This window comes from Adiantum capillus-veneris, chromosome 25 (genome assembly GCF_014529385.1).
Source record: "Adiantum capillus-veneris isolate H3 chromosome 25, ASM1452938v2, whole genome shotgun sequence".
NCBI classification, from domain to species: domain Eukaryota; kingdom Viridiplantae; phylum Streptophyta; class Polypodiopsida; order Polypodiales; family Pteridaceae; genus Adiantum; species Adiantum capillus-veneris.
The window spans coordinates 73,949,190-73,964,011 of NC_140955.1; the positions used below are offsets into that span (position 1 = coordinate 73,949,190).

The window sequence follows — 14,822 nt, forward strand, 5'->3', positions numbered from 1 at the left end:
ATGAGATACGACAAGATAACCCTATGATTTATTTCATCAAGATTCATGAGTGTAGGTGCAACATATGGGGACTTCCGCAGCACCAAAGGTCCCGCCAAATCTTAGCTTTCCAAGTGCCGTTTGCTGATCTGGCACCTGGACGCTTGCCTCGTCAGCCTACGTCCCTGCAGCTTTCTCTAAAATCCTCCTCCATTAACCCTTCTCCATTTCTTGTTTTACTTCTGCAGGCACCCGAGCTCCCCCGTTGCCGCTGCTTCACGCCCTTCCTTGCAGGGCGCTTCACTCTACCATCCGCTTCGTCCCCCGTGCATTTATTTCTTCGGTGCACTTCTTCCGATTTCATTTCGCAGATCTTTTCCTTGTTCAGACCTGCGTTTTCCACACGCATTATGGTCACTCCTTACTGGCGATGACGATAACTACTTCCCCTTGACACCCTAAAAATGGAGCCCCTCCTCCTCCTCTCGTCGCGTTAGCGATGGGGTAAGTATTTCTACCTGCACGCTCATTGAACTGCTACACCACACCCGAAAGCTCAACATAGATGGTTCTTTCGTGCTTGGCCAACACATTCTGGAGATTTCTCTCTCATCTCAAGCATTCTGCGATAAGCTCTTGCAGTAAAGAGGACGGGGGTATGGAGCAGCAAGGAAATGAGCGATCTATGCAGGCTTCGATAAGAAACTCTTCAGCAGCTGCAGAAGAGAAGGATTCTGTGACAGAGAGAGTTTCCACAGGTTTATGGCAAAGTAGGCATTCGATCATCAGGATGATTCCTGTGAAGAGAAAGCTTGAAGAGCTTGAGCTTGGAGCAGATAGCTCATCTGCTTCTCAAGCGCGAATAAGACGAGAAAGTAGGGATGATTACATTGATGCATGTGATTCTTTCATTTGTGAGAGGGCCCAAAGCCTTGAAGAAGTGAGAGATTTACACATGGATGAAAATTTGGTCACCCTTCCTGAAATCAATTGCAATCTAGACCTTAGCCTAGGAAGGGAAACTTCAAAAGTTCCTAATCTGGACATTAACACAGGTTTGGCTTCCCTTGCTGAGGAATTTAGCACCAACAAGCTCAGCAAGGAGTTCTCAAGTCATTTGGAAATAATGGAGCTAGGTACTGAAGATTTATGGGCTGTAGATTTATCAGATTGCATGAGTTCTGAATCAGGGAAAATGAAGTCTGAGACTGCTATTCTCAAAAGTCCGCAGTTTTCTGAGCCAGAAGCCGCTCAGAAGGCAAGGCCAGAGCATTGCATGGATGCAGTGTGTCAAGAAACTACTGTTAGCATTGAAGAGATTGGGTTGGGCTCATCTGATGAGAATGGCAAGAACCTAGACAATGGACGGCGTTTCAACATGCTACTGCAGTTTTTTGTCAAAACATATATGGATGGTCGCACTATCGTTCTTTACGGGAATGCCTCCGATACAATTGAGTCTGTCCATAGGCAGATATCTCTCAAAACTGGACTGCCATTGTCAGAGCAAAGGCTAATCTATTTTGGGAGGCAGCTTCAACAGGACCAGACTTTGGCAGACTGCCACATCACAAATGATGCCACTTTGCACTTGGTTGCTCGAATGCGGAGTACTGCCCTTCCTCATTCATGGCAGCTTATCAATGATCTTGTTGCCACCATCAGAGGAATATGTTCCATGGGCAACGAAGATGGAGAGGCCAGGTACAACTTGATTCAGGCTCAGCTCAGCATACGGGCTTGTGTAAAAGACTTTTTTAAAATGGCCACAAAATCTGCTTCTTTTTCTGAGCATATGCAGATTTTCCAACTAGCAGGAGCTACTTCTGCACTAATCATGCTACTTCTTTCTCCCATTGAGTCCAATGGCGAAACAGCTGAAGAATCCATTAGGCTGTTTTTCTGTACAAATGAAGACTGTCTACCTGCTCAGCTGCACAGCTACTGCGTTCCTGTTCTACTTGACTTCTGCAAGTTACTTGCAAAAAGCGCGCCTGCCCATTCACTGTATCCAGTCTGCCGCAATGCCCTTGCCTGTTTGCTGGATATGACTGGTCCTGTTCAGGGCAGTTCTTTTTTTCAAGATGTTAAGGCCGATGCAATTGTTAATGATTTTTCCCCTTTTGTCAATGAACTATCAGTAAGCCTTATTTCCAATTTGCGTTGGACTGCAACACAGTACAGTACCAAGGGAAGGTCTTCCCATATGTCTACTTATGTCAAAGATGGTCAGGATTTCACAGCCTTTGTAACACTGCTGTGCAAAGCTTTCGAAGCATTGAAGGATTCTGGGGATTCTTGCTCATTTGGAGGGAGTGAGAACGATGTGGTCAAAACGGGTCCTATATATGGACAACTTACTTGCATGCCTAAGGAAGCAGAGCATACTCCTATCTGTTTGGAAGCTGCAGGGGACGACAAAGCCAAAGATAGTGCAGAATTTTCCATAGGTTCCCAAAAATGGCTGCAACGACTTTTCCAAGAACTGCTTCAAGCAGTTGATGGTTGTTTGGCAGCTATTCGACCCACTCAAACCTCTGGGATTTTGGATGAAAAAACTTTCTGGTGGGCTCCTTTTCTAATAATTTTAAAAGGGCTTAATTCCGTTGTGAGAGTTTATGGGGATGCTTTCACTGAACTTCTAGCAATGGTCCAGACACATCAAATCACTTTAAATATGCTGGTCAAGCACTCACGATGGCAGGATGACCATTCTTGGTTACTTGACTACAAGCAAGTGCTAAATTTTGAGTCCAAAAGAAAGCTGGCCATGGCAATGCTACCAGAGCCACAAGATGATCATGAGGAAAGGCAGGAGATTGCAGTGACAAGATCAAGTTTACTTTCAGAGTCTTTTGAGATGCTAGCGTATGCTGACCCGGATGCCTTGCAAGGGGGAATCTCTTTGGAGTTTATTTCAGAGGAAGCAACAGGACCTGGAGTTTTAAGGGAATGGTTTTTTTTAGTTTGCCGGGAAATTTTTAATCCGCAGAATGCTCTTTTCAAGTCCTGCTTAACGGATGGCCGAAGGGTTTTTCCCAATGCTGGTAAGTGTCTTACAGATATGCATTTTTTTGGCCTTTCTGCTTTAGCTTTAAAAATCACTTCTACAATCCTGTGAGATTAAGATAGGGTTTATGATTTTCTGCAATGATGAACTGGGGCCTTAAGAGTAAGATTTAGTTGTTTTACCAAAGGAAGGCAAGTGGTTATGTTGGCCATGCTGGTTAGCATCACCTCGCATCAGGTGGGTGAATCGACATCTTTGACACACTATGAAGTGTTTTACAGGGCTTGACTATCAACTTTGAATATCACGTAGTTGAACTTTCTGGTTTGTGGTGTCAGTTTGATTTTTAAACAAATGAATTAGGATCATCAAGCAATGTAAAGAGGAGTGCTACTGTTATTGTTGGCCTCCTGGCCATATTTTTTATGAAGGTATACAATTTTTGCTACTCCTTGCGGCCAGGTATAAAAGAGAGATGAGAGGAGCACAGTGTATAGCAACAAACACACACACACACAGATATATATATATATATATATATATATATATAGATAGATAGATAGATAGATAGATAGATAGGTTTAATGCTAGAGCTACTGCCCCAGCTTACCAATATGCCATAACACAGGTATGCAAGAGACCTGCAATGGAGAGGAGCACAGTGTATAGCAACAAACACATAGCAAGAGAGTGAGAGAGGTTTAATGCTAGAGCTACTGCCCCAGCTTACCAATATGGCATAACACAGGTATGCAAGAGACCTGCAATGGAATGACTGCCCGCATGAATATCGAGGCTAGGTGTGTCAAAGTGGCAGGGGAAAAGTGAGTCGGGGTGAAACCTCTTTTCTAGTATGAGCAGCCACCTTGACACAAACAACTCATGGTAGAACTTCCTCTGGAGCAGAGTTCAACACCGGGCAGCCCTCTTACCAGTCAAAACCTCTGTCAAGGGGCTTTAGCAGCAGCCCCAAGGAGATGAAGATTAGGAGAATTGTGGGCAGCTTGGTGTGTAGGGACCACTCCTGCATGTGTAGCCACAAGATGTACGACAAGGAGCAGATTTCAAAGCTACATGGAACAGGGAACAGGAATGCGGATTGATTTCAAAGCTACATGGAACAGGGAACAGGAATGCGGATTTTGGGGGGGGGGGGGGTGTTTCCGAAATGGGAATGGGGTTGAAGAATGCGGAACGGGAGGTGCAAAACACGCTTCAAGTATGCAATTTTTGGCTCCATTACTCTAGGGCAGTTGTTTCAGCCGTGCAAGAACGCGTTCCCACGTCCTGGTGGTCCAAACAGGCTGTTCCTTGGGCTGATTTGCTGGGCTATGGCTGGAATTTGCTGTCGCTAGGGCTGATCTGGTAATGGGTGGCTGTGAAATGCAAAAACGTTGGGCTGATCTGGGGGTCTGGAAATGCCAGAGCTTGAAGGTGCAAAAACGCCATGAATGCCGATGGTACTGATGGGCTAGCTGCCCATAGTGTGGTGTATTGACTTCTGATGCTCCAAGGGTGCCCCCTAACCTAAGGTCACTTATATATGTAATTATGCTGGTTCGGGCAAGGCTTGAGAAAAACCCCACGACTTGGTAAATCTATACCAATATGTTATTAATAAGTTGAAGAACTCCTAATAAGAGGCGCTCCAAGGGTGCCCCCTGAGGTCACTTATATATGTAATTATGCTGGTTCGGGCAAGGCTTGAGAAAAACCCCACGACTTGGTAAATTAATACCATCATGTTACTTATTAATAAGTTGAAGAACTCCCAAGCAAATACAAAACAATGTGGTGCATAAGGGGTCCTGTCACAAGTTGCCGATGTGTCAAGCCACTGAAGACCTAGAGGGTTGGGCACCCTAGCCCTAACCTTGGCCAACTTGCAAGTCTTGGCCGAGGGGCCTAAACCCTAGTAGAAGTAGCAGAAGCAGGACTCACCTAACTTACAAAGTCTCGTCGAGTGGCCCAATCATTAAAGTAGTGTTAGGATTAAAAATCCTAACTCCCAACAACATATGGGACCCCGTCCGATGGGGCCTAAAATAAAGGAGTCACACACACACATACAAAAACTTGCGTAAGTGTTGATGACGTGGGACTTGTACGGATTTTCATGAAATGCGTTGGCAGCTTTGGGCGTTAGCTTTTGAGACTAGATGCTTTTGGATATGGTGCTTTTCACGTAAACTGCTTTTGGTAGATCAAGGACCTTTAAATATGTGCTAAAGGCTCACTCTTTGGCATGCTTCCACGTGGAGATGCAGAGGAATGTTGTCGACTTTGTACTGAGTTCAAGCAATATAAAGAAATACTGAAAGGGACCGCCACAGTTTGGGGCTAGTGCCCTCTTGGGGTGGAACTCTGCGACTCCGTGTCTCGTGTGCAGTGTATCTCTTTCAGTTCCGTTGCTTTGAAGCATTTAAATTCTGTTTAGTTTGTTCTTTTCTGTTGCCACGTGGTGCCCTCCCGTTACAGAGGTATCAGAGCTTCAATTGTGAGCTTTTTTGAAAGCATACCTGTCCTTCTAAGAGTAGACAGAGCAAGATGGGGCTTCCAGATTTCACAAGATTTTTTAGAGAGAGAGAGAGAGAGAGAGAGAGAGAGAGAGAGAGAGAGAGAGAGAGAGAGAGAGAGAGAGAGAGAGAGAGAGAGAGAGAGAGAGAGAGAGAGAGATACGGTTTCTGCAGTAGTTTGACATCTATGCCATGGGGAACTAATCAGAATAATAAAAGATCTCTCGAGCCATCGCTCCTCTTAGAGATAGTGCCATGCAGTGGTGGATGTCTATAACTACCAAGCCACACACTCCAAGGACTTGGCAAACTGTCAAGAATTTTTTTTTGCATGAAATTACACAACATTTTTCGTGCGAAGTGTAGCTTCTGGCACAGTGGGATTGAAACTGGCCCGTAGGGTTGTACACTTTGGCTTTCACCCGAAACTTTACTTTAAGCTTTAACACACAGAAAAACCTTGCAGAAGGAACCTATAACGGGAATTAACACTTCAAAGCACACACGACTTGGAAGCTAGAATGCCCCGAGCAGATGCTTGACAACCTGTAGGTCCCAAAAACTGGCGTCCCTTTCGGTATCACTTTATTCCTTTAGAGGGTAAAGTTACAAAACTCTAGAGTCTTGGGGATCTTCACCTGTATCCAACTAGATCACACTTGTTCTTGCAAAATTTTGGTAGCATAACAGCCCCAAAACTTGCCTTGAACAAATCCCCTTGCTGGAACTCGCTTCCAAGGACATAAACCCTCTGTTTTTGGCCCAAAAACAGCAATTACAGCTCGCTGTATTTACTGGTTTTTACCCTGTTTTCAGCCCTAAACAGTCCTAGATAACAGTGGGACATTGTTCCCAATGCTTCTGGCATTCATACGGCTGCAAAATAGTCTAAAAACAGAGCATAACCAACATTGAAAATGCACCTGTAAGGTGAGGTTATCACCCTCACCGGTGCCCGCTTTTGGAGTAGCAATTAGCTACTCCTGTTCCTGCTCAAAGAGGCTCTTGCCTCGGCACAGAAGCATAAGACCACACAACTGTACATAGGTCAAATGAAGAACCCTCTTGTGGGGCATCACATAACTGCACAGAGGGGAGAGAGAGCAGTGTAGAGTGTGCAAGACATCACCTCTTGCACTACACTGTACATGAGAGGGAAAGCTTGCATACAATAGCTTTGATACCTGCAACAATCCACCTTGCGGATGAAAGATGCAGCCCCACGTTTATTTCAACGTTTCTCTCTCTCTCTCTCTCTCTCTCTCTCAAGGTGGAAAATGCCCAAAAATGTGCCAAGTGGCACTAATGCATGGTTTTCCCGTTTTGTATCTTTTGGTCTAAAAATATCTCAATCGGTTGCTCAATTGACTTAGCGGCAGAGTAATAAAATGTTCCTCATGTCATTCTGGAGCTAATGATGCAAACAAATTTCATGGCCCAAAATAGGAGTTTCCTAAATTTTAGGAGATGCTTCCATTGGACTCTCACTAGTCATTTGATCATCTTTCATCACTGGGCCCACATCCAAAAATGCAATGTAACCCAGTTCTCGGGTGATTTTGTAATAGACTTGGGTACTCCAAGTCAAGAATCAATCACGATAGCACTAAATAACCACTTCAAAACAGTTCGCAGTTCACAATAGATTTGCACTGGCCCGACAGAGTTCCGTGTCTAGAGATATTGGCTCCAAAGACTGGCGCCCCTCTCGGTATTTCTATGTATTAATCAGTTCAAAGTACAAGAGTGGTTCGGGTCTCTCTCTCAGACTCTGCGTCCAGATGCTCGGCAGAGTGGGAGCCCAAACCACTTATTTATTTTACAAGGGATGCCAAAAGCAGAGCCCCAAAAGCTTCAATTCAAAAGCCCAAAAATAAAAGCAAGGTTTTCCTTTTCTCTCCCAAACTCTCTCTTGAGTTTCAAGAATAATGCAAAAGGCTTTCTCTCACTCTTTCTCTGAGATTGTGTAGCATAAAAAGCTGGCCACGCTAATTTCCGGAAATCTCCCTTTTTTGGCGCCGCAAAAAGCGGGATCCTGCCACGTCATCATGTCTGTGCTTTTTTCGAGAGTTCAGCCCTGCTACCCTTTTAGGGTTAGGGTTGGGGTTAGGGTTTTTGGCAGATTTTAGGGTTTGCAGGTTTTAGGGTTAGGGTTTCCAGATTTAGGGTTTTCAGCAGCAGTCAGGGTTAGGGTTTCCTCTCGGGCAGCCACGTGATCACTTTGTGACATACCCCCCTCTTGAAAGCATTGTAATCGCCCTCGATTATGCCTACAAAACAGACAGAGGCCATAAACCGTCTTAGTAGACTGTGATTGTTAGTACCTACGTACTAGGAACACACATCTAGCACATGTACCAATCGACAGTCACATCACAGGACATCACTAGACATCACAGGATATCACATGACATTCAACATTCATTTGGATCTTAGACCATGATTTATCGGCAATGTAGCTAGCAATCGCATCTAGATCCAATCGGGACCTCATCGATGTCCGATTGACTAACCCCTATTGCAACCACGTCTATTCGAGATCAATCAGACCAAAATGTTGCAGTATTTCGTTTATCAGCTCTTGCACTCAAAAAGAAGTCAAGAACAAATCAGTATCATAATCAGGAATTTCATTTCATAAAGTCATACAGCAGAATATTGTTAGCTTTCAGTATCCCTGAAGCTCAAAGAGACATCAGTGACTCTAGTATCTAAATCAAGGCATCTGTTGACAAAGGAGCGGAGTGACTCCCCTCTTGTGCATCCCACTGCACCAGATCTCCGGCCAAGCTGAATTCTTGGTTCCATTTGGAGTAGACTATGCTAAACCAAAAGCCTCGATGTAAAGTTTCAGAATCTGAGGAGTATTTGCCAGGTCCTCCTCCTCCATCCACTTCGCATCCAATGCTGGATAGTTCTTGAACTTAACCAAGAACTGCCTTCGGACTTTATCTTTATTCTTCGTATCCTTATGTGCCAAAATCTGTTCAGGAACAAGGATCTCCTCGTTTTCTTCCACTTCGGGTTGCTCATCAGGCTCCCCATCATCAGGCACATCACCTTTAAAAGGTTTCAAGAGACTCACATAAAATGCATTGTAAATCCTCCAAGTATCAGGCAGTTTCAGTCTGAAGTAGACATCATTTATCTTTTCAGTGAGATCTGGAAAGGTCCGTAGTATCGCATACTAAGCTTTGGAAAAAGCCTCTCCTTTCCCTTTTTCTTCTCAGGCGTGCCTTCTAAAAACGTAAGAGCACCCAATCATCCTCCTTCAATTTCAAGTCGCGACAATGGCGATGCGTTGCCTTTTTCTGTCATTCTTGAGATTTCTGCAAAGTCTCGCGAACCTTGGCAAAAGCCGTATCTAAGTCTCGCGAATAATCATCCGCTTCAAAAATTTTATCTTTTGTGCTTAGGAAGGGTGGAACCTTCGTAGCACCTTTCACAATCTCAAATGGTTCCTTCCTCGTCGAAGAGTGTATCGTGTTATTGTAGGCAAATTCCATTTTACAACACCTTGTTCTTCTCTCATAGAGCTTGGTGTAGGGTCTCTTGATCTTGTGGTTTTAGCTGCAGTCTCAGTATTGATGTTTGTTCCTTTCTGTGGGATGTTAGTTCGCGATTCACTTTGTGTCAAGTGCAGTGGAATTGAAATGGTGAAGATCTAGTTTTACACTTTCCACAAAATCCTTCAACTTCTTTCCTTGCGTTAGTGAATGCTTTATGCTTGAATGATGGTTCTTTTTACTTTCCCTTGAAGAGAGGGATTGAGAGAATGCAATAGAGATGTGTAGAGGGAGAGACAAAGAGAGAGAAGAAGAGAGCGACACCCGATAGGGTCCCAACCAACCCTCTCATGGGCCCCCCACACCGTTACCGATGTGGTTATTTGCTTTAGATTGCGTAAATGGAATGTATGTATACACAATGCAATACCTCAATGCAGACTCTACTGACTCGATGACGACAAATCACCGCGTTAACTCCTCAAGAAGAGGCACCTCCGGGGTTGATTTAATGCACCTTGGATCCTTCTCGATGTGGGAATTGCGAATGACCACCACGGGATGATTTGCACTTCTGATGTGAGAAGAATGATGGGATGAAAACGCAGATCTCGATGAGGCTGATGATGGACAGCAATGGAGCACTCGAAGCCAACGAGGGAATTGTTGAGGGGAGGCTCAATGGGCTGCTGAAGTACCGGACCGCAACGGGAAACACGTGCAGATAGTTTCTTGAGAGATTCCGTCGCAAGGAAGGGCTGAAAACAGTAAACGCTGCTGAGAAGGGCTGAAATTGCTAACTAGGGTTGCAAACTTGAAACGCTGTTGTCCCAAAACGCCAGGTTGAATTCAGGCTGAAAACGCTAATGTGTTGCTGCTGTAAACGCTGGCTGACCAAGCTGAGCAAAACGTTGGCAGGTTTGTGCTCTTCTGGCGCTAGACTGCTGCTTCCACTTGCGCTTCTTCTCTTGCCTCAAAAGGCCAGGCTCATGTTGCTTAAGTATTGGTTATTATCCGGGTCGGGCAAACCGTCCACCAATTCCAACAAATAAATCATCAAAATGATTTATTTAAAATAGGTTAGGGGGGTCCAAATCTGGGTGCAACTGTTGCACATCCGCGCACCTGGGAATCCGATCGACGCGCGGTCGGGCACGTTGGATTCCTCCATCCTAGAACTACATGCTTGTCATGCCAGATGCCTACCGTAGTGTAATAACATTTGGCAAAATGCGTATACAAGCCATTTATGCAAGAGGGTTCCAAAACTGGAAAACCTAATCTAATGGATTTGTCCGGACATGCAGGTCTTGCAAACAGGCTCACAAAATTGTATGTAGTAATCCTCCTAGGATTCTAGACATCTCTATCTAGGAAGAAGGGGAAAACTGGCTTTGGAAGTCGATGAAGTATGTCTTCGTGGCACACAGAGCCATGTGCACGTGATATCCTCTTTTGCTTAAGGTGAGGTACGGGTATCGATCTCCATGGCCTCTTTGTATGAGGCTAGCAAATCCGGGTAATCGGTGAAGAATTCTTCGTCCACCCACGCTGCTTCATGTGTCTCTCAATCCTTGAATTTGAGGAAATATTGCTTTGCTTCCTTCTTATTGCCAAACTGAGTGGGAGGCATTCGAAAACGCTTCGACTTGGTGACTTTGACTGGAACAATGATCTCCGGTGGTGGTTCTTTTGGATTGCTCCTTGGAAGGCCACCCTTGTGGTGGCAACTCGACAGGTCCACTTTGGAAACTGGTTGTGCCTCTTGTGGACGCTCCAAAGGAACGGCCATGTGAGGTCTCGGCTATCGGAATTTGACCAGCTTTGACTTGAGTGCTCTGAAATCCACACAAAACTGAAATGAGTTTGATTTCTTACGAACAAAGAGAATTGGTAAACAAAAAAGACCGTACCTTGGGAGGGCGAAGCCTCCTAAATAAGAAATTACCTGGTTTTGGCTTCTCTTTATCCGATGAAGAAATTTTTTTACCTACATGTTCTTTGTTATGCAATTGGTCGGAGACAATGTTCCTAGGTCGATGGGAGGGTTTGTAGGCGAATGATGATCATGGGAAAACACCGAATTGACCTTAACAAAACCTTCACTATACCTGCTAGGAATACCTAAGTTCCTTGATGGGGGTTGACATAGACGATCGTCGCTTGGACTCCTCGACGTAGCTCTCTGTTTGCTTGGACATGAAAGATGAGAGGGAATACCGCTCTCGCCTCGATTGAGGACGGGCTGCGACACGTCATCTTTGATGAGAAACGTGAGCTTCTCCCAATCGCTAATGGGTTTAAACATGCGAAACCACTTAATGCCCAAAATGATATCACATCTTGCAAGTTTAGAGACTATAGAACGACGAGTAAATTGGTTTGTTGAATGATCAACTTGACATCATCACATTCTTGAAAAATCGAAGCGTCCATGCCTTCATAGAATCCTTGTACCGGGAGGGTGGGGATGGGAGAAGTTTGAAGACGTGCACGTTTCACAAGAGATTCACTATCTTGAGAACTTCCAGAGTCAAACAACACAATGACCTTTTGACCATTAACATGTTCATAACATTTTATGAGTTTATCCTCTTCAAAAATCCCCTCCTGCTTAGCTTCTTGCTCTACCACACTCATAGCATTCACATGAGAGGTAGCATCAGAAGTTGATGCAGTAGAGGTTTCCTTGTTAGATTCTTTCTTAGGACATTCCCTTTTCATGTGACCTACTACGTGACAATGAAAACACCTATGTTCCTTTGCATACAATGCTTGTTCTTCCTCACTTAATCGACCACCTAAATCTCCTTGAGCAATCTTTTTAACCAGGTGTGAGTTTAGGTTTATCAGATTTTTCCTTTACCCTTATGCTTAGATTTACCGCCCTTAGATTGAGATTGGGATGGAGAATTAGATTAGAAGAAGAATTGAAAGAGTTCTTATGGTTACCATTCCTGAAACGAACGAGGAGATGGATCTCCCGGCCACACGAACCGCCTACAGATACGCGTCGGACGAACCACCCGACCATAGCCACCATCCGGCAGCTCCCCCGTGCTGGGGCCAGCGTCCGAGGACGTAGGCGTGCACCTGTAAGACCGAGCGTCCCATACCACCCGGCCTCACCTCCTTGAGGTGACCTCGCTCACTCCTAGCTTCGCGGGCTAACCACTGGCACTCTGCCAGTGGGGGTCGATAACTGCAAATGAGGCCTTGGCCTCCCTTTTATAATAATGGCCGGCCACAATGGCCGTGTTCGCACTACGTCCGCCCGGACACTGGACGCCCATCCCGACGGCATCTGGGCTAGATTCCCTCTCCTGTGAGCGGGACATAACAATTCCCATCTTTGTCCTTAGACGAGTCATGAGAAGAAGAGTTACCATTACTTGAGGCCGTCTTCAACTTACCCTTGTTGTGCTCCATCTCTTGGAGTTGAGCCAAGCGTATAGCATCTTGCAATGTCTTTGGATCACCTGCTTCCACATCAAACTTGATCGAGTGGTCCAATCCAAAGAGAAAAGCCTATAACCTTTTCTCATCCGATTTCTGCAATCGTCGACCTAACTACGATACATGGTTAGCATACAACATCACAGGTTTACCTTGTTGAGACGAAGCCCGAGAATTCTCCTTCAATTGCTTCAGGTACTGTGAAGGTAAGAAGTGAGTCAAGAGATCCTCCGCGAACTCCTCCCAACTAAGCTCAAGAGGGGGAACGAGGAGAGACTCGGAATGGACAGCCATGTGGGCTTCTTGCTTCTTCTCCATCCACTCATCCTTTTAAGTGATGGTATCACCCGTGAGATGTATGGATGCCAAGAGAACCTTGTTATTTTCAGACTTTTTCACAACCGCAAAATAGGATGTAAATTGATGTAACCAAGAGTAAATGACAATAACATCCATCTTACTGTTATACTTACTGTTTTCTAATGTGCAGGCGCAGCTTAAAGAGATTCGTGAGAAGGAGACTCTCTCAGTCTGCTCTTCTCCAAAGCATGTCACACATGATTTGCATGATGATTTGGATGATAATGATAAGCATAAAGAATTGCATGATAATGATGATCGTGATGAATTGCATGATAATGATTTGGATGATAATGATAAGCATGATGATTTGCATAGTCAAGATGTGATTACTCACAAGCATGATGATTTGTATGATCAAGAGGTGATTGTTCACAAGGATGATGGGTTAGTTGATACTTTTTCTAGTGAAGCTAACCTCATTGCAAATTCGATCAATCACCAAGGACCGATCTTGGCTCTCGAGTCGAGGTCCAAAGAACACCCACAAGAAGATTCCGATCACTCACGAAGAACCGATCTTGGCTCTTGAGTCGAGGTCCAAAGAACCCCACAGGAAGTATTGTGTTCGAATGATTAGTCAGCACGCATTGTTCGAGTTTTTATTCGTGATGATTTCCTGTATTTTAGTCACCGTCATTATGTGATCCCTTTTCATAGGCATGCCATATTGTACGATGGGCACGATTCACTCATGAATGAGCACGGATGCATGCGGATTACTCATGAAAAGATGAAATATTTGCACCCAAGGAATTCACATTCAATGTCTCTTCCTTGGCATGACACAGTACTCAAAAGAGCACAAGAAAGATTGAGCATTAAGCATGGGCATTTCCATTGTGATTTGCCACAATTGATAGATTTAGATCAGCAAGACAAGTTTCGATTCCATTGTTTGCGTGTGTTCGATGAATGGTCTGGCACTCCTTCTATATGTTCATCTACATTGCATGCACAGTCTTTTAGGAAGACTAGAATTTTTCGAGTCACTTTACATGGAATGGGTATGTTCATGTATCCCAGGGGCGGGTGGGTATGGGTAAAGGCTATACCAATCCCTGTCCCTTATGCCTGTCTAACTTGACCTTCTGGCATACTAAGCAACTGTGCACAAATTCTTCCACATCCTTTTTGAGTCTCAGCCAAAAGAAGTATCTCTCTACCCCCTTCATGGTGGTAGCAATGCCGCGGTGACCCGTAAAAGGTGGACAATGGCATTCAGTCATAACCTTTTCCCTCAACGGTTGTGTAACGCACAACATGGTTTTTCTTATCAAGTAGCCTTCCCGAATGGAGTATCTTGTTACTGTCTCCCCATCCCGTATCCGCGTGAAAATATCTGCAAAATCTGTATCTGTGGCATACTGATCAACCATATCCTCGAAGCTCCTATGATGTATTGCGGAAATAGCCAGAACCAACGGCTTCCAAGACAAAGCATGTGCCACCACATTCTTCTGTCTCTGAACATGGACAATCTGGAAGTGAAACTGTGACAAGATGTTCGCCCACCGCAGTTGCATTTCCGAAAGCTGCTTCTGTGACAAGTAGTAGCGCAAACTCTCATGGTCTGTAATGACAGAAAAATCCGCTCCGAGTACGTAATGTCGCCACTGAGAAAGAGCATGGATAACCGCCAACAGCTCTTTCTTATAAATCTGTGCTGTCATCTCCGGCCTAGAGAACAATCGGCTCTCGTAAGCAATGACATGGCCTTCTTGCATTAAGACCGCACCCAGACTACGACCACAAGCATCACAATATACTTCAAATGACTTCTGCAAGTCTGGCAAAGTGGAAGGAGCCACACGCAGATGACTGTGTGTCGCTTTCAGCCCGGCCCAAAGAAGAAGGCATTGCAGACCTTTATGAAGTTCAAGTATCGCATGACCCACGCATCAGAGTGGGCCGGCGAAGAGTCCTTTCTAGGATTTCAGACCCTGTTGGCGATCTCTATAGTTCGGTATCAGTACCTCACTTTGAAAAGGAGGG

The 14,822-nt window shown here is 44.8% G+C and overlaps 1 protein-coding gene across 1 annotated transcript in view; it reads left to right on the forward strand.

Moving 5' to 3' along the window:
* The first annotated feature begins 205 nt into the window (after nucleotides 1–205).
* LOC147425105 (E3 ubiquitin-protein ligase UPL5-like) overlaps nucleotides 206–14,822 on the forward strand; it is a 45,448-nt gene continuing 30,831 nt past the window's right edge. The window contains exon 1 of the mRNA XM_086499947.1: nucleotides 206–3,026. Within this exon, the coding sequence (XP_086356073.1) occupies nucleotides 545–3,026 (2,482 nt within the window). The 5' untranslated portion in view covers nucleotides 206–544. The remainder of the gene's footprint in view (nucleotides 3,027–14,822) is intronic.